At 41.8% G+C, this 20,361-nt stretch overlaps 1 protein-coding gene across 1 annotated transcript; it reads left to right on the top strand.

Moving 5' to 3' along the window:
• The first annotated feature begins 1,416 nt into the window (after positions 1–1,416).
• PA2G4 (proliferation-associated 2G4) lies at positions 1,417–16,975 on the top strand. Its single transcript, XM_033138844.1, has 13 exons — positions 1,417–1,640; positions 4,354–4,482; positions 6,121–6,226; positions 6,650–6,719; positions 8,157–8,249; positions 9,065–9,128; positions 11,363–11,441; positions 11,633–11,711; positions 11,986–12,119; positions 12,725–12,819; positions 13,819–13,946; positions 15,569–15,622; positions 16,666–16,975. The coding sequence occupies exons 1-13, from the start codon at positions 1,553–1,555 to the stop codon at positions 16,729–16,731; spliced, it is 1,185 nt and encodes a 394-aa protein (XP_032994735.1). The 5' UTR covers positions 1,417–1,552; the 3' UTR covers positions 16,732–16,975.
• Positions 16,976–20,361: the final 3,386 nt, after the last annotated feature.

Consider the following 20,361-nt stretch of genomic DNA (forward strand, 5'->3'; position numbering starts at 1 on the left):
CAGGAGCGTCTCAATCCCCATCATTCTACTCGGACACTGAGGTCCAGTGCCAATGGCCTTCTGGCGGTTCCCTCACTGCAAGAAGCCAAGTTACAGGGAACCAGGCAGAGGGCCTTTTCGGAGGTGGCACCCGCCCTGTGGAACACCCTCCCACCAGATGTCAAAGAGAACAACAACTACAGTACCAGACTTTTAGAAGACATCTGAAGGCAGCCCTATTTAGGGAAGTTTTTAATGTTTGATGGACTACTGTATTGTTATATTTTGTTGGAAGCCGCCCAGAGTGGCTGGGGTATAAATTATTTATTTATTTATTTATTTACAAGTATAGAATCAGGCTGCATGCTTCACCTTTGGACATGGGAAGAGATGAGTCTGAGTTAAAAAAAATTAAGTTGCAATCATCAAACCTGGAATATTAGCCACCAGTATGATTTTATTAAGAACACATTACGCTAGATAAAGCTAGTGTATTCCTCCCTTGATAAAAAAAGTCAGCAAAATAAATAGTAAATGAATTAATGCCAAGTGGAGGAAGGCAGCCTGATCATGTTCTTGCCACTTGTCACTGAGTAAAATATGTGAACAGGAAACACAGGTTATATAAAATGCAGGAGTGACTGCAAATGCTTTGAAGAATAGGCTGGTGTTCCTAAGAACACCAGAGTAAGTTAGACACATATCTGACTACATTACATTACATTACATTACAGTGAATTCGCCCTGAGACTTCTAAAGTAATAACGACCACTCAGTTCAGCTCTAGCACTGCCTTAGCTAGAGTATTGTATTAGATCACGGGCATCTAATTCTGTCAGGTTTTGAACTCATAGAAATCATATACTGTATCAGGAAAAGTTTAATTGGCAGGACTCGGCAGGGTATTTTAAGACTTTCAGAGAAAACAAGGCATGACAAAGAGTGAATGTTCAAAAAGAATAAAGTATGCAGGAGTGGAGACAACAGTTTACACTCTGAGGAAAGAACCAAAAAAGTTTAATCTCAACGACCCAAGGACGGTTCGGATATGCAGCAAAGCTGGCTACACGTGCACACCCAAACTACAGCTTCCAGGCGGCGCTAATATATGAACAGGAAGACAACCTAGAACGAACCTCACCGCATGAGCGGTGGGCGAAGGCGCAACAAGCTGCCCGCAATTCCCCCTCTGGCCATTAGGTGACGCCACTTAAAAGAAGGGCGCGCGGGGTTCAGCTTTCCCGTCGTACCTCACGCTGCGCCCGAAGCCTGGCTGGGCCTGGACCCTGACGGGAGTTGTAGTCCGCGCAGGCGGACTCGCTTCCCAGCGTGCCGCGCGCAAAGCCCGCGCGCTCGCTCGCTCTCTCCCTCTCCTCTTCCAGCCTGTCTCGCAGTCGGTCTTCTTACTGAGGAGGCGGCGGCGGCGGCGGCGGCGGCTTGAACGACAACGACCTGGGCACGCGGCAGCAGGGGGCAGCGGTAGGAAGGGCTCGAGGCCGGGCGGTGTCGTCGTCGGCTGTGAGGAGAAGAAGAAGGCGCGCCGCGGCGGCGGCGGCAGCGGCTCAGTCCGACCATGTCGGGCGAGGAGGAGGCGGCCGAGCTGACGATCGCGGAAGACGTGGTCGTGAACAAGTACAAGATGGGGGGAGAAATAGCCAACCGTGAGTATGGCCCGGCGTCGGGAGCCGTGGGCTTGGGTGGGCGGGCCTGGGGCCTGGGCGTCAGGCGCCTGCCTGCCCGCCAGCCTGTGGAGCCCTCGGGGCGGGGGGTGACGAAGCGAGCTGTCAGGCAGGGCAGGTTTGCTGGGGCGGCCCTGGTTGGGGGGGGTGTTATCTGCTCTTCGCTCCCGGCTGTGGGGTGTGTGTGTGTGTAATATTGCCTAGTAAAATGAGTGTGTGTGTGTGTGTGTGGCTGGTCGGTCATCAAGGCTTGGGATGAAATATGACCTGGGGGTGGGGGGTGTTTTTTATTTTATTTTTTTGCTCCCGGCTGCTACTCTGGGTTGAAGTTGAACTTGTTAATGGAGGGAAAGTGGGGGGAGGGGAGGAAAAAACTATAGACTTGGAGCGACTTGTCTGCCCCCCCCAAAAAAAACGATTTTGGGGGGACATGGGATACTTCCACTCCCTCCCCCGAGAGCCGTTGCCCTTGATATGTAAGATGGGAGAGCCGCCCGGCACATGGTGTACTTTCCTTTCTCCTTTCTTGCCTCCGACAACTCGGAATCTCTAGAAAGAGTTTTAAGGGCTAATTTTAGTCCACTGCCCGCCATTGGGGGTTTTTTTTTGTCCCCGAGGGTGAAAATCTCGTTAAGGAAAAAAGCAATCACGTGCTTTAAAAAACAAATACATTTATGTGTTCTGGTTATTTTGAGAGAGGGGAAGGGTAAGAATTGGTTGATCCACGATCCCCCTGGGGGAATGGAGCCCGCCGTCCTCCGTCCTCCAGGAACTGTAAGGCACATGGTCTGCGACTTGCCATGTGCTGCTGGCGCTCTCTCCCGTTCACTATCTTCCGACATCCTGGCTTCCTCCCAGGTTTCCCCTTTTGTTTAAGGGAGGTTTTCTGCTTCGGATCGGATCACCTTGTTCGGGGAACTCTAGGAAGTGGATTGTTAGGATTACAGCGAACTAGGGAAAAGGGGAAACGGCTTTTGCAACTCAGCTCTTAACTGCCTGTGTTGGAGGGAGTCCTTCCCTGTAAGCAAACCACATATGTCTGTATCTCACAGTTGACTTTTGTAGGCCTGAGCATTTGCAAAGTGTGAGCACGCACACACTCTCATATGGGGTAGGGAAATACCTTTGCCTACTCCATTAAATTTTAAAATGCTGCGTCAGGCTTCCAGTTTTTTCAGTTTATTTTAGTGCTGTGAAGGAAGAAAGCAGTTTGTTCAAAGATAAGCTTGCCCTATTGACTGCTTAATTGGTGGTAGGAGCGCTTACTGTAATGTGAAGCTTTTGAGCTCAGGAATCCCAGTGTTCTATCCTACATTTGGGATTTACCAAAATCTGGAATGGGATACATTTTCTTAACGTCATTTACAAACTTCTGCAAACTCTTTCTAGTTAAATTCGAAGGTTATAGATACTGGAGACTTAACAGCAGGTCTCAGCTTTACCATAGAGTTGCAGAATGCACATGGGACAAAACTGTCTCAGCTCTTCTTATAAATGGAGTTAACATTATTTTCCTTGTTCTCTTGAGTCAATATGTTAAGATAACATGAAGCCGTTCTTGAAACTTCTGTATTAAAAGGATGAGGATTAAATATTTATGCAAACTTAACTTGAAGAATTAAAACTATTTTTTGCCAGTTGTTCAGTAACCTCAGTCCATTGGTTTTATAAAGCTAAACACAAAATATGTTGCAGATACAACAACATGGGTAAATGCAATAATCACAAGAACAAACAATGATATGGCATTTGAAGACTTATAAAATATACATGAAATTAAATTGTTTTAGACCAGTTTAACCATTGCCCACCAAATCCAGCTCAGGCAAAAATGTATTGTATTGTTTCTGGAATATTTTCTGGCTTTAGAGAAAATATTACCATTTTTCTGATGAGGACATCTTAATTAGACGAGACACAATCCTCAGCCAATGTTTTTCTCTTTGGCTCACATGCTTTCCATAAATGAAACCATGAAAGACTAGGTGTGCTTTAATCTTAGATTTTCATTAAATGTGAGTGTTCTATAGTATTTAAAATTCAAAGTTTCTATAGAGGTAAGGTTGATTAGATTAGAATACTTTTATGGAAAGTTTCTTGGGGACAGAAAGATGCAGGTTTGGAAAAACTACTGCAACCTGTTGTGACCTCATGAGGTGGAGTTGACTTTAGGAATCTGAAGACATTATTATTAGAGATTCGCAGTTCCCTAAATGGTATAGGTAAGAGTATTCTAATTCAGTAGGCATGTAAAAATGGAATTTAAAGTACATTTTGTTGGCAGTTGATGTGGGAATAGAGCCTGGATGCCTTGGAATCTAGCAGTGCAGTGTTAGAAACTGGAATAGAAATGCTGGGAGCCAAATGGCTTCTAGGACCTTTATTGTTAAACTCCTTAGCATATTGTCCATCCTTAACATATACTTTGAGGCTTCAAAGCAAATACATTTCAGTAATCCTTGAGTGTCAGCCAGGTACAAAAAAATGGTACCCAGACTTTTTGAGGCGCTTGCAAATGTAGAATCTTTAGGCGCAAAATGTGCCTCGCACCCTGCTAATTTCGAACCCTGCTTCAGTGTGAAAAGTTGAGCTACCAATGTTAAATACACTTTCTGAGCTACATAGTGTGGCATAGCTTTATGCAACTGTAAAGTATATTAAAATATACAGTATGAAGTTTTATCTTTAATTACAGGAGTCCTGCGGACTGTGGTAGAAGCAGCTAAATCTGGAGTGTCTGTCCTCAGCTTATGTGAGAGAGGGGATGCCATGATCATGGAAGAGACTGGCAAAATCTTTAAGAAAGAGAAAGATATGAAGAAAGGTAACATACAATTTTCCAGCTTTATTTTTGACATACATATCATACTGCCTCATTTAAACTGCATTCATCATTGAATAGTATTAATTGTACAGTGATGTGGATTGTGGAGCTTGAGATGCAGCAAAATGAACTACTGCCAGCGGCAGACCCAGCCCAGATTTCCAGTGTGACTTGCTGCAAGTTGTTCCAGTGCTTACAGGCTTTTAGACTTATATTAGTTTGTATTCCAGATCTGAATTATTTGTTTCATTTTGTGCAGATAAATTATGCTTCTGAACATCAGGCATTCCGTTTTTGTCTAGCTGGAAGCAGTGTGAAAATGCCGCTCACATTTCTGGCAGCTCATGGAATCCAGTTAACTGGAAGGGGAGAATTTGAAATTACTTTTGTTCTGTCCCTAATGGGGTTAATTCAATACTTCAGCCCCCAGCAGATAATTTTCTTTCCCTCTTCTTTGTGTACCTTGAAGTCTGGCAAAAAACAAAACATTTTAAATTGATATGAAAACCAACCCATGCTAGATTGCTTTGGGATTTCAGGGTGGCAAAAAAGTATAAAATACCCATTAAGCCTTGGGGATATAGGGTCAATGCTGTTTTGAGGATTGTAGCGTTATATGAACTGTTTACTTAAAAGTACATTGACATGAGTTTAAGACATGTTGACTCTGTAGACAAAACCATGAATGGATTTGCCTTGTCATGCATGATAGTTGGCCAATCTGCATCCATATTGATACCTTGACAAGAAAAAATGTGTTTTAATCATGCATAACATCATAAATCTTGGATAACAGCATGAATATTAAGCACTATAGTGTTGCATATTTCACAAAATTAAGGACTGAGCAAAGATAAGTGGTCAGGCAGCTTCGCATAGTTGTGGAATTACAGAATTGCAGTATGTCTGAAATCCCATGAAGCCTTCTACTGGAGGAAAATTTTTCATCTCTTTTCTCCCTCCTCCCTCTCCATTTCTTCCCACACAGTTCTTGAGGGTCCAGAGCAGCTTTTTAGGGTCAGTGCGTTGCAAAGGAAAATGGAACTGGTGAAAATCACCCCATCCTCCCTCCCTAGGGAGAGTCCTATGGGCAAAGTTCCAAGCATGGGATCTCTGAATCCAAGCTATTGAATTATTGGCTCTGCAGCAGCATTGTGATCTGTTGGAAAAGTAGCACATCGCTGTCTGAAAAAGTGGTTCATACTCCGATAAATTATTCCAGGTCACACCTTAAGCCTCTCCCTCTAAGCACTGACCAAGCCCAGCTCATTTTATACTGAGGAAGCTGCCAAAGTTACAAGACAGGTTGGTGCAGCTGTAGCAGCTCTAGTACCACTCACAGTGTCAGCAGAAAAAGGATAGCAATCCAACCTAGTCGTTATGGGATTGATGTAGTCTTTGAATTACATAGGGCAACTTGTATCCCAAATCCAAATGTCTGGTTTAGGGACCCATGTTACAATACTTATTTCTGTCCTGCTTTTTAAAAAAGTTGTCAAAACAATGTCTGATACACAATCTAATCACATTAAAATACTAACACTTATACATACCAGTAACTTATATTTGTGAGATGGAAAACTGTTACAGGGCTTGTCTAGATTGTATGATCTCATCACTGCTCCCTTTTTTGTGTAGGTATTGCCTTCCCCACAAGTATATCGGTAAATAACTGTGTCTGTCACTTCTCCCCCTTGAAGAGTGACCAGGATTACATTCTCAAAGATGGTGATTTGGTCAAAATGTAAGCATCTCCATTCACTTTCTTGGGTTATCTATTGGCTTACTAACTTTTACCCTCAACTGCATATTTTAAGCTGGTCTGCTCAGAGTGCATTATGCTGTATATGGTACCTCTGAGCCACATCTTTGAGGACCGAAGTTATTGTTGGTGCAGGTGTGTGTGTGTGTGTGTGTGTGTGTCTGTTGGTTTAGTGTGGATTTCTCTTGGCAAATGTGACACATTTTAATGGTTCTGCCCTGCTTCCTAAGTAGAGATTGTCACTTTAACTGCTATGGTGCCAACTATTGCATATACCATAATGGTTTAATAGGGTCAGAATGTGGAAGTGTCATGTAAACAGATTTTTTTAAAGCCTTTGATGTTGCAGAAGGTTCCCTATTGCTAGCTGTGGTTTAAATCTCTTTTTCCCTTTTCATGTTGCAGTGACCTGGGAGTCCATGTTGATGGCTTCATATCAAATGTAGCTCACAGTTTTGTCATTGATGCATCAAAGGTAAATCTCCTGCATGTGGCTTTGAGTAGCATGTGCACGTGCTACTTTCAAGACAGGCTTGGCCCCAGTAGGGGGAGTAATGTAAGCGGCATCCTTAAGTAGAACTGGCTTCCTAGTTACTCATTTGCAGCTATAGCTGCTAAGAAGTAGGATGGGTCAAGGTTCTGAAACTATGCAATACAAATATCATACTTGTCTAAAGTATTTCATATGTTCTGGGCACATACATAATGTGTTTCCTATTTGGGTTTGCTGGATTTTCATATCACTTTTAAGGACATTCTTTTATGCAACACTTAGTGCTGAGAATGTTTGTCCTGGGTAACTTTGCTCATTGCACTGTCTGCAAGTAGTTGCATTTCTTGATGTATAGTGGCAATCCATCCCATTGCCAAGAATGTGGGACAGCTGTATTGATCAGTCACTCCATCGGGTGCTGTACATTAATGTTTAACTTCTTAAGTGGCATGTCCTATTCAACTTAGCCAAAGTTGCAAGCTAAGCAAAATTCTAAATTCTAATTGCAGCTCTTCAAAGTATGCAAGGCAAAGTAAATTAATAATAATATACTATATTCCTGGAAAGGCTGCATTAGAATAAACTTTAGAATTTCTACGTAATTGCTGGAAATATAGCCAGATTTTTTGGGTCACTTTGGTGACTCAAGCATTCTGGTGTGGATTGAGAACTCTTGCTACTTGTCAATTCGGTTTATTTAACTATAGCTCATGCTGATTTAGCATCTAAGGCAGAACAAAGAAAAGAGTGACTTGTAGGGCTGGATAATATTTGAATCCCATTTGTGAATTAAGGGAGTGGCAAAATACTTTCAGCAGCCTTCCAAACACAGGTGCTCTCCATATCTTTAGGACTTCCAACTCCTATGTTTCCTTGTAAGCATGGCCACATTCAGAGACTGTAGAAGCTGTAGTTCAAAACATGTGCAAGTCATCTGATTGAGAAGGGCACAATTCAATCAGTTAAACACCAGAGGTCAAGGAGATAAACAACTACCTGGCATTCAGAAAATACCTGAAGGCAGCCCTGTTTAGGGAAGTTTTTAATCTCTGATATTTTAATGTATTTTAATATTTGTTGGAAGCCGCCCAGAGTGGCTGGGGAGACCCAGCCAGATGGGCGGGGGTACAAATAATAATAATAATAATAATAATAATAATAATTATTATTATTATTATTATTATCATCATCATCATCATCATTATTAAAGCCCTATTGATTCCAACAGGATGGGATTCAGATAAACCCTCTCACTGGAATCAATGGGACAAGAGTGCTTAATTTTAGCTTGTTTACTCCATTCATATTTTGTGCAGCTGTACTGTGTCTTTAGGATTTGTCAGTGAGAAAACTCTTGGCACTTTTCACCCCTTAGGAGTAAATGCTTATATGAATATTAGTTTTCTCCTACCATTTCAGGAAACTCCAGTGTCAGGTCGCAAAGCTGATGTCATCAAAGCTGCTCACCTCTGTGCTGAAGCTGCTCTGCGTTTGGTTAAGCCTGGAAACCAGGTGACAATGGGTGGCTACTTTTTACATGAATTGGTTTCATGTTTCAGGATGGGTGACCAGGGGTTATGACCACAGATCCAATCCTCAACTTATTCTGAACATACAAATAAAAATTCATTAGCTTACTCTGGGAAGAGGTATTAAATTGTTTGGAGGGCAGCTGGCCATAGATAGCAGAAATGCTCTCTGGGGTTAGGAGGTCTTTGCTTGTGAAAAAGTAGTAGTTACTGAAGAGTTTGTATTGTCATTAGTCTTTCTGCAAATGGCTGGAGGTTCTTGGGTATTTCCTCCCCGCCCCGCCCCCCAAGAACATGATAAGTATTTGGCAGCCGAGCATTTGTTTAGTCTAATGACAATTTTAGGACAGGATGTAGAAAGTTCTGCTTTTCCCTTCCAGTAATTCCCTCCAAGTCTCAGGCAGTATGTCTGCTACTGCATTGAAAACAAGAAATTGTAGATTTATTATATTATTATTGGTAATTAATCTCTGCCTCAATTATATAACATATGTAACAATTTTAGTGGTAATTCTATTCAGCTTCTCACCATTAAAAGTTCTGTATGAAAAGATCATTGTCATACAGTGCCTTGTTTACTGGAATGTTTACGCCGCATCTAATGCTGAACAACTTTCTGTTGAAGGCTTGGAATTTGTAGGGGGTTTTTACTGTGTGGGGAGGGGGGAATACATTTATGATCTGCTTCTCCAAAATAATAGCCAGTGTAGGAGCCATTAAACTGAGTTGATCACAGGTTTCACTGCAGAATATTGTCAAATTCAACTTTAAATGCCAATATTCACCCTTTTCCAATAGAATTCACAAGTGACAGATGCTTGGAACAAGATAGCTCATTCATTTAACTGCACACCAATTGAAGGTAAGGATTAGCTAACTGAACAATGAAATGAGACAGCAGAAATAGAAGAGCATTTAACATGGCAATGATCCTTCTGTAGAATTTGAAAATATTGGAATTGTTAGTAGTTATTGTGAGGACAGCATATCTGCTTTTGATGTTTGGATTACTTTGGTATAACATGCTTGTAAATAAATATTCCCTTTAGAGCTCCTAGGATGCTTCACTGTACAAATTACTCCTGTGCTTCTAGCCTGCCCATTTGGCTAAAAGAACTGACTGCTTAAATTCGGGGTCACAGTTCAGGGCACAGGGTAATATGCTTTGAGGAACTTGGTTAGAAACTGAAATAGATGATCAGGGTATTAAGATGAACTATTCATGTTGCTTTTATTTTGTTGATGGCACCAAAGTCGAATAAGTCACCTTCGGGAGCATTTTACAAAATAAGCTCACTGTAGGCGATAGCAAGGTAAAAGAAATGTGTTGTTTTAGTGGTGTGTTATGGAAGTGTTCTTGGCCACCAGTCAGTTAAGGTTTCTGTATTAGGCCACCCTCCAAAAGGTTAGATTTTTTCACATACAATGTCTTGTAGATCTGTGGTGTGCCTATGTAGGAAAAAAATGTCAGCACAGTGAGGAGGAGGCTGCTCAAGCTGTCAAGGGAATCTAAGCAGCTACTGTTTTGGAAACATTCAAGTGTTATAATCATCCAGTCACTGGCAGCAGTTTATGAAACTAAACAGAGCTCTTTTCTCTCAAGGTCAAACCTTATTTCTCTCTCTCCACCAACCCCCTGCCAATAGAAAGGTGTTATTTCCTTGCTCAAAGCTTGTGATGTGGAGGGCAGATAAGACATGGCTTTCCCTAGATTGAATCTTAAATATTGAAGATGTGCATCAAAGCAGGAAGGAATGCTTTTGTGTGCTGATCTAGATAGTGTCAGAGGGTGGTATGGGGAAGAGAATAGATTGGACAAATTGCTCTGGGCACATCATTTGTCTCTGGGTGAGCAGGAATGCTTTGGTGACCCTGGATGTTAGAAGTCCCTGTAGTACTACCTGACACAGTATTTCAGGCTTGAAATGGAAAGGTCTTTTTAAAAGTCCCAAGTTAAATGTGTCGCCTAGTTTAAGGGCACATTTAACACTTCTAAGCTTTCTTGCACAGTACAAAATCCATGGGCTGCTAAGTAGTCACTTCCCTGACTAATTGTGCCCCTGAAGCAATTTCAAACCCCTGCTGTTTGTGATCTTTTCCCACTCCTGAAGAAATCAGTGGGGACTGGGGCAAGAGGATGCTTTTATTGTGTTGTGTGCTGCTTCTCCCTGGATTCAGAGGCATACAGTAGAGTTGGTAGTTTTTGCAGTGTTGCAACTATCCAGCTGTGCCACAATCTGCTTGTGAATGAGCCCTCATGGAGATAAACATACAATATTTCAGACCTGCATCTAAAGATTTATTTAGATTTTAAACACACATTATGAATGGGAGTTTAGAAACAGACACTTCATACTTGTGAAATTACCAGTGTTTAGAATTGGCTGCAGCTTCCTGTCAAGCGCAAACTCGTCTGCAAATCCATAATGTCATAGTATGGAGAAACTCTTCATGTGCGAGGTACTGGGAGAGTGCTGTTAAGTTCGGCAAGGAGTAAGGAAAGATTGAGGAGCACAGAACTGGAGCATAAAAAGATAAATTGGAGGAAAGGGTAAAAAGATTGTGATGCAGAAAATAGAGATGAGGTTCAGTCTGCATGCTATGCAGTAGAAGGCAAAAGAGAGGGTTAAAATAGTAAGTTGCAGAAAGAGAAAAGAATATGTTGGTGGGACGAGGGGAGGAGAAGGTTAGCAGAGTGGCCTACAGAGTTGACACTTAGTTATTTTAAAATCTTTAACTCCTTACTGTAAATAGCTTTGAAATATTTTTATATAAAATAAGCCATTTATAAGTTGACTAAATAAAATAATAATAATGTGGCAAAAAGGCTTTTCTTTAATGGAAATGGTGATGTAGCTGTCTTATTAATAAGGCAGCCTTCAGCTATTGGGAGTTGTGAATACCTATCCCAGGCTACACTTAGTGTAAATTGGAAGCTGTTTTTTAACAAGCACACACAGACCTTTGGGCATATGACAAGATGTGTCTCTGATCTTTGTTTTAAAAAAAGAAAGAAAGTGCAGTGCCTTGGATTATCAGCAGTGATTCACTGGCTGCTTTGCAACTCCAATGCTAATAGATACCCTTTCTTGACAGGGATGCTATCACACCAGCTGAAGCAGCATGTGATTGATGGGGAGAAGACTATCATCCAGAACCCCTCAGACCAGCAAAGGTACATGTCTCTTGTCTGGAATTGTTGCCAAGCCGTTTTGTGTTTGTGCCTTTTGGGCACTAGGAGCGCAGATGTGTTGTAAGATGAAACACATGACTTAGAATTAGTATCTTGCTTCATATTGACTCCCAAACAATGTTCAGATGGAGATGGTCTTCTATTTTCATGTGTGTGCGCTTCTTTAAATCTAGAAAGGACCATGAAAAAGCGGAATTTGAGGTCCATGAAGTTTATGCCATTGATGTTCTCATCAGCACTGGAGAAGGAAAAGTAAGTATCCTTGCTTAACACCTGTTCTATAATCAGGTGCCATACAAGTTTGGCAACTTTGTCTAAAGTGACAAGGATGTTAACTTCCTGGTTAGATGGTTTGATGTAGTGTCTTAAAAGCCAGTTAAGTTGGGAAATGCTCTACATAACCACAATCGTAACCCAAAAAACATCCTTTACCCCCTTTTACTCTTTTGCTACCTTCCCTTTCATCATATAAGTAAATTATATATTATGCTGCTAAAACTGTCTTTAATGACTTGCATGTCTTCAGGCAAAGGATGCTGGGCAGAGAACTACAATTTACAAAAGGGACCCTTCCAAGCAATATGGTTTGAAAATGAAAACTTCCCGTGCCTTTTTCAGTGAAGTGGAAAGACGCTTTGATGCTATGCCATTCACTCTCAGGTACTCTTTGTTTTCTGGTGCATCTGTGCATACACTTGGCAACAGGGATTCCACTTGGTAGTTCAATGATTGAATGGTTCCTACCATTGCAGTCATGTTTCGCATGTATTGTAAAGTGAAGGGAATGTTCTGAGTTATATTGCTTTTCCTAATTTAAGTTGTGTGTAGAATGCTAGCCTCGTACTACAGGTAATAAGCAGAATTGTTAAGTGCTAAAGAAATCAAAATACTGTACTAAGAGAAAGTGAATTCCACAACCTATATAAGCTGCACAAGTGTCTTGTTTATTTGGTAACTGTGGTAACTGCTAACTGGGTAGGGGGCACTGAAACCCTGGGCGCAAGAAGTCTTACTCAGCTATCCCTTGTGAGATTGTTCCAGCATCTCCGTACTCTCTCCAAATTAAGTTTGCTGCCATAATGGGGTGGGAAGTTGAGATTAGTAGAAACTTGAATTCTGTGTCCAGTAACATGTTCTATATTTTGTGTGCATCTGCACAATATATAAGCATTCTTTGGTACCATGACTCTGCAGTTCTTTTAGTAACCAAAGGATGCAGAAAAGCCCACGCAAACAGTTTCTGTTTTTATGTTTGTTCCATACAGGGCATTTGAGGATGAAAAGAAGGCAAGGATGGGAGTAGTAGAATGTGCTAAACATGAGCTGCTACAGCCTTTTAATGTCCTCTATGATAAAGAAGGTAAGCACTTGTGCCAGAATGTCAGCAATTTTTGTCTTGCTTTGGGGCTAGCCAGTTGGCTGCTCTGACTAATTATTATGCACTATTTTACCTTTAGAAAGATATGCTGAATTGATACACTCTTTTGTTGCTCCAATATGTTTCTTGTTGAAATAACTCTTCTGAGAGCACTTAGATTTTAGAATGGAATGTACACTTTGAATACAGATACATGCTTCATAACAGAGATCTTTGCTTTTTGGTTAAATTTGAGGGGGGGTCACAGTTAGAGACTAGGACACATATTTTGTGTCATTTGCAAGAGTGCGCAAATACGCTTGCAAGTAGTGAGCACATCTCTTCACCTGGTAAATACATTTGTGATGAGAGCAGACTGGAAAATGGGCAGGGAATTGTCTCTGGTTTTGGAAACAGAAGCAGTGAGACTTTTTTTTCCTGCTTTGGAGTACTTCTGAAGCCCAGGGCAACTGCAGGGGTGAACACTCCAAGCCTAGAAGAAAGGCTTCTTTCCTTCAGTTGTGTTGCTTTTAGCAGGTGCTCCAAAGCAGAAAAATAACTTGGCGCTCCTGAGCAACTGCTTATCCAGTTAGTTACACTCAATTTTAGAGTGTCTTTCAAGGGAGAAGGACAGGATTGTTGGCAACTACACATTTTGGTTGATTACCAGTTCAGCCACAACTGTTGACCCCTGGACACTTGTAGTAATATCTTAGACCAGTGAGAGATGAGTGTGTGGTTTGCTGCTTCTTGAATAAGAAACTCAACAATAGTGCCTTTAAAAGTTAAGGTGGACCCCTACTCTAATTTGGATAATTCAAATGAACATCTCATGGCAAGCTCACATACCTGTTTTTCCACTATTGTAGCAGATCTGTCTGAACCAAACCAATCTTACCTCTTGGTTTCCCCCCCCCCCCCCTGTATGCTTGTCAGACGCTTGATGTAGGCAGTGGTCTAATATGGTGCATGGCTAATCTTTCTCTTCTTTCCCCCACCCAGGAGAGTTTGTTGCCCAGTTTAAGTTCACGGTGCTTTTAATGCCCAATGGTCCCATGAGGATAACTAGCGGTCCCTTTGAGCCTGAACTCTACAAATCAGAATTTGAGGTGCAAGATGCAGATCTGAAGGTCAGTGGAATTACAGTGTTCTTTGTATAAATGCCCTGAGTTCCAGGAACAAATGTTGTCACGGTAGAGAGAACTGCTTGAGTTCCCTATTCCCAGTGTAAATGTGATGAGATAAAAATTGATAGTTCTTGTTATTCCCAGTACCTAGTCATTAATAAAGCTGGGGAAGGAGTTCCAAGAGAGTGGGGACAAATTTGGGATCCAAAGTAGGTTTTAACATGTTGAGGGCTAGCCCATAGAGGAGAAGAAAAGCATTTTAAAATAAAGTAAGCTCGCAACTTACACACACATTTAACTTGCATGCATTCAGCTTTATATACTTGGCAAAAAGGGGGTGGGCGGCGGCGGGGGGGGCGGGCAATTCCACATGCCACTACACCCAAACTGTTTTGACTATATGCGATTTTGGCTTTAGGGACAATCCCTGGAACATAATCCCCACATAAGTTGCAGGCTTACTGTAGTGTTTCTTTAGAACAGAAGTGGGGAACATTTTTTGGTCAAAATACCATGCTCCCTCTTGGCCAACCTTCTAGGGGTTGCATGCCAATGGTGAGTCTGGCCCAAACAAAAGTAGATATGGCAAGCCAAGGTATGCCCCCCCCAAAAAAAAACCACAGAGCAGCCCATGCTTCTGTTTCCCACTTTCCAAAATCAGTCTTGAAAGAAACAATTCTATTTGAGCCAATGAAAAGCTTAATTGTGGTGCCACAATGTTCTTGATGGGATCACAGCACATGGGAAGGTGAAAGTTAACTCTTCCATCTCCAGCTATGACACTCCCACCCTACAATTAGACTTTGGGAGGAAGGAAATACTCTGTTTGCTTCTACCAAGCTTTTTCAAGCCTGTGGTAGGGGAATGAGGTGAGGAGAGGACTCTGTGGGCTGGATGTAGAGGGCCCAGGGACTGTTTCGGGTCCATAGTTCCTCACCCTTCTAGGATTACAGTGTGCCACAAATATCACCCCGTCGTGCACTGAATGGGTACCTGTATTGACTTTCCATTGACCAGGCAAGATAAGTGCTAAGAAGAAAAAGCCTTGCCTCTCCTAGCTTGCATGCCTTTTTTTTTAAGTACAAAAATGTTTCAGGCATGTGGTCATGTGAGATCATGTTTAAGCCATTCGCTTTCTAAAGAGCTAGTAAAGTTTTTTGTTGTGAATTGTAATGAGGTGTAAGAACAAGATGAGTGAGTTCATAGAAAGCAGTTTTGAATTAAAACCAACATGATTTTAAAGACCGTTTTACACAAATGCGACCACTTACTTGCTAAAGTGAAACATGCACCTCCCCTGCCCCTTGCAATTCTTCTTTCCTCTTCTTCGGAAAATTTAAACAACAATTTTATAAGCTTGTAATTTCTAAAGAGGCACTGGGAGGCTCCCAGACTCGCTACTGTTGAGTAATTGTCTGCAAGCAGGTGAAACTAGAAGTTGCTGGCTCCAAAGGATGCCTAGCTCAGCTTTATGTGAGGCTAATTGTTAGTCCCAATATGTGCCAAGCATTCTAGGACTGGCTGCATTCCTTTATGGCTGGCAGTGATTTTCCCTTCCTTGTTGTCTTAGAAGTAATCGCACTCTAGGTATATCCTTTTGCTACTGACATTTCCCCCTCTTCCAGGCACTCCTACAGAGCTCAGCAAGCCGCAAGGCCCAGAAAAAGAAGAAAAAGAAGGTACTTTGTTGTGTTTCTGTGCGCTAATTTCATTACATTTTTAAAATATGGTAACCTGCCCTGAGACCTTAGGTGAAGGGCAGATTTAAAAATCCTATTATTATAATTAAATTAATTATTAAATTGTGTTGTTGCCATCATTATGGCTCTTGAAGACAATGAGACCTCAAATTACTATGTTGATGCCTCAGCTCAGAGGTGGGGAACTTCTGGCCTGTGGGCCTATTTAGGCCTGGCCATATGGTCTGTGAAGCCATTTTGGCCAAGCCACACCCACCTACCCAACGCCTGGTGTCATGTATGATGTCAAATGAGGGGCAGGTACAGGCAGGACTTGGTGGTGCCTGCAAACCCCCTTGCTCAGTACTTCCCAAGCACCTGACAATCAGGTGATTGTCAGGCGCTTGGGAAGTGCCATGCAAGGAGCTTTGCAAGCTTCCTTTGGAAATGAAAACTAAAAACGCTCTGTTTTGAAAAGCTAATCGACAGAAGTATGGTCCACCCACCTGTCAGCATTGGCCCATGGAGGGTGAGGGAGATAAGGATCTAGCCTTCTGGTTGCATCCAGTTCCCCATCCCACCTTAAGTCTTCTTAAACAGGATACGATAATAGTACAGCATATTTTAGAACTCCATTTTTCCAAATTACTGGTAGGATTTCATGAGTTTGACAACTGCAGGGTAAACGGGTGCTGTTGTTTAATATTGGGCCAAATGAAGAATGTACAGTACATAAGGATTCTGGGGGCTTATTTTCTTTTAAAGTGTCTATAAGTATTTAAAGTTTCTTAAGGTCTTAGGTGGAGTTTTATGCAGGTGAAGTTTTAAGATATTTTGATCAGAAATTTCATGCAAACCTTAAAAAAAATCCAACTTCATATAGGTTTGGGCAGACATTCCTTTGAAAGCTGAGATGTCCTCTTTAAAACTGCTAATAACTGTGAAATATTTAACACTGTGTCTAGGGTTTTTGCAAACTGTTCCTTTCCTTTCCTAAGTATTAGCTTCAGTTTCAGTTAATATCACCCCCTTTGTTCCTCTAGGCCTCTAAGAATGCCGAGAACGCCACAACAGGGGAAACAGCAGAAGAGAATGAGACTGGTGACTGAACAGCTCTGACCGCCTCTGCGTAGCACCTGATTCTTTCTCTCACATGCCCCAACTCAAAACAAGAGAAACAAATATCCATTTACGGCTGTTTGTCTCATAGGACCAAATGACAAATAGCCTGGACTTCCCACAGAGTGTAACCAGTTGTGACTGACTTTGCCACTGAGGGAGGAGTCTCTTGGCCACTTCAGAATACTTTTAAAAGTATGAAATAATAAAATCAGGAGTAAAAACTAGCCTACATCCAGTCTTTATAGCCTTTGATACTACTTGTGCTCATTAGAGGTGAACACATACAGTTCTGAGCTTTCCTCTAGTTCTCCTCTCCCCCCATTCCCTTTTACAGGTACTCTGATTCCTCTGAAAAATCCTCAAGTATCTTTTCACAACTAAAGTTAAAAATGCAAAAGCTCTTGGGTTTAGAATTTCATTACATGCAGTTAATGTAACTTGCATGCCTTCTTGCTATAATAATCTTCAATCATTTTTTTCTGGCTTAAACCATATAGGACATTCTTAGGGTTCTTTTGTGTGTGCGTTTCTTTTTAAACTATCAACCTTGTATTTTTAAAGTTGACAGGAAGCTGGTTTAAAGATCATTCTCCGAGTAGATAGCTTGCCTTTATGAAGGCATTTCATTTCTTTTAATTTGTGTGATTTTTTTTTAATTACCCCAGTGCAAAAATATGGTAACTCTTACAAAATCCTTTGAGACAAAACTGATACCTGCAGCTTCCTCTCTCTAGTTTTCATTTGATAATTTGACATTTTATTCATCTGCACTTGTCTGTTGCTTTTTGTGGACTAAAGATGGTTATCCAGTGATTATCCATCTGCAAACAGGAAGAACCTGTCAGTGGAATAGAGAAGGCAGGCAGTTTTTTCCCTATTTCCCCTCTCCATGCAGCCCTCGGTGCTTCTCAGATCTGCTCTGGAAGGTCCCTCAACCTTCTGGAGCAGATTTAAGAGGTTGCAGGGGCTGTGTGGAAAAAGGGAAAAGCCAAAAATTGCCTGTCTTCCCTATTCCACTGACAAATTGCTTCAGTCAGTGCATGGACACTTGGATACTTCTGTTCAACTTGTGACTGCTCAGGTTGATAAGTCGTATAAAGTAGGATTTTTCAGAAGAATTCCCTCCAAACATCTTTTTTACATGAATGAATGCAACGCTACATAAGTGGTTGGACCTGGAATAAGCTCTTTGTGGGAATCGCTTTTCTATAGTATGTCTTTTTAAATTGTCCAATTGAATTGTATATGATTGTGGGATTTTTTTTCTATTGTATTCCTAACCAGGTCCCTGTCTAAGACACTTATTGCAGCTGAATTGAAGACCTGTCTTGTTAGGAGGGGGAGCTCTTGTGCTCTCTGGCAGGCAAAGTCCTTGACTAATATATCTGGATTTCAAATATTAAAAAAGAGGAAAAAAATTACAGTTACTACCAAAGTTTTAAGTCCATAAAAGGAAATAAACACATGTCTTTTTTTCTGAAAAACCTTTTCCATCACTCTTTGTAAACTTTCTACTTTTGATTTCTACTCTGTTCTCTTGCTCTTTTGTAAGGGTTGCTTTCAGTGCTACGTTTGGGAGGTAAAATTGGGAACATGTTGAGCAGAGGCTGAATCGTATGAAAGTGATGAGCCTGGAGGATCATGCACAAGACTTGCAATTAACTGCCATTTTAGTTTTGAACTGCTCCCATTTGTTAACCATGAACAAGGGAAGGGAAGGGAGGGTGGGGGGAAAGAACTTGTTCAAATGAGGAATATTTTAGCATTTATAAGTAAATATGTTTTCGTACCGCCTTTCCATAAAGGAAAGGCTTGAGTTCAGCCACATTACCAGTTTATAAACCACTAAGACTTGCTGGCGGTTAATTTAATTTTCTATCTTTATTTTGAAACTTCAAGGCAATTGTATCTCTTGATTAAAAAAAAATGCAGTTGGAAATTTTGGAAGAAAATTCCCACAAACTGTTCTGTAACTTGATTTTTTTCCAAATAAAATTGATTAGTGACACCTCTGGATAGATGAATGGATCTACTGTGTTGAGGGGGTGGAAGGATCTGGAGTGTTTTGGACCTAAACGTCGTACGCATGAATTTTTTTTCCATCTTTTATGCATTTATTAGCCATGATGACAGAGAACGTTAAAATGTTGAATTCTCTTGATTCTAAACTGCTGCAGTCTCCAAAGTTCTAAGTATCCAGAACATGCTGAAAGGGAGTACAGCTTTCCTGGTTAGTGTGTCCCTTACTGATGAGCAGTTTTTTGAAGGGTAGTACTATTACATTATCTCTTCATTTTAATGTCCATGAAGGAGGCATGAGCATTAAGTATTTAAGCCTCTATTGCATGAAGCGGGCGTGGGGAACCTGTACCTCTCCAGGTGTGTTTGAGCCCAAACTCCCACCGGTCCTAGCCACCATAACCAGTGGCCCCTGATGATGGGATTTGTAGTCCAACCCAATCTGGTGAGCCAGTTTCCACATTCCTGGCATAGTGAAACTGTTACGCTCTTTGCTACCGTTTTAGAAGGGTAAAATGAGATTCTTAACGCTTGGCCTACAATATGTTATACTGTATTTATTCTTTGCTGTTATGTCAGAGAGACAGCTCTTTACATTCTGGCATTAATGGGATATGGTTCAGTGTCCTGGTACTAATACAGGCATCCCCAACCTGTGGCCCTCCAGATGTTTTGGCCTACAACTCCCATGATCCCTAGCTAACAGGACCAGTGGCCAGTGATGATGGGAATCGTAGTCCAAAACATCTGGAGGGTCGCAGGTTGGGGATGTCTGTTCAAACAAATCTCATTATCCTGATTCCATGGTGTGCCAGGCCATAAAGCAGTAGTAGAAGACAAGGCATGCAGTACATTTGCACCGCAGGTGGAAAATTCCTCCTGAGTATTCTACATGGATGTTGCAGTAGCTGTTGGTACAGCTGTACCTTGCAAGATATTGCCATGCAATGACTTGTTCAACCTGTCATCTTGTAACATTCTCCAAAGTGTTGAGAAAAGAGGGTCCTTACAATACAGTTGAGTTGTCCTTTACCACACATTGAATGAAGTGCAAGAACTGCTATGTTACGATGGATATGTGTAACTGAGAAGGCATAGATCAGGGGTAGGCAACCTAAGGTCCATGGGCCACAAGCAGTCCACGGGGGTTGTTTAACCAGCCCACGAACTGAGCCGTCTGCTTTGCGAGTCCCTGTGTGCTGTGCTAAACCAGCACGGCGTGGGGACTTCCGCGGTGCCGGAAGTTGCGTCTGCGCATGCTTAGACACTGAAAATGGCGCTTGTGCAGATGCAGACACCGGAAATCATGTCTGTGCAGATGCCGGAAATTGCAATCGCGTGCACTAACATGCGCGTGTGATCCAGCCCATGGAGGGATCTCCGCTGCAGTGAACTGGCCCAGGCGAGATAAACCTTGCCGACCCCTGGCATAGATCATTAAGGGGGCTTTAACAGGATGCTGTTTGGTGAGATGCTTTGTTTTCTTTGGTGATCACTTGTAGCAGAACAAGATTGTCTTCCATGAACACGTTCTTAACAGTGTGTCCATAAGTGACTGTGGAGGCCAATTCTGGATCAGCACCTTCACAGTGGGGACA

This window comes from Lacerta agilis, chromosome 2, assembly GCF_009819535.1.
Source record: "Lacerta agilis isolate rLacAgi1 chromosome 2, rLacAgi1.pri, whole genome shotgun sequence".
Lineage (NCBI taxonomy): Eukaryota > Metazoa > Chordata > Lepidosauria > Squamata > Lacertidae > Lacerta > Lacerta agilis.

Excerpts from the sequence above, each read along its gene's own strand:
- PA2G4 (XM_033138844.1), top strand. The coding sequence starts at position 1,553 with ATGTCGGGCGAGGAGGAGGCGGCCGAGCTGACGATCGCGGAAGACGTG. Across the intron at positions 12,820-13,818 it reads TGTCCTCTATGATAAAGAAG|GAGAGTTTGTTGCCCAGTTT; the intron begins GTAAGCACTTGT and ends TCCCCCACCCAG. Across the intron at positions 13,947-15,568 it reads TGCAAGATGCAGATCTGAAG|GCACTCCTACAGAGCTCAGC; the intron begins GTCAGTGGAATT and ends CCCCTCTTCCAG.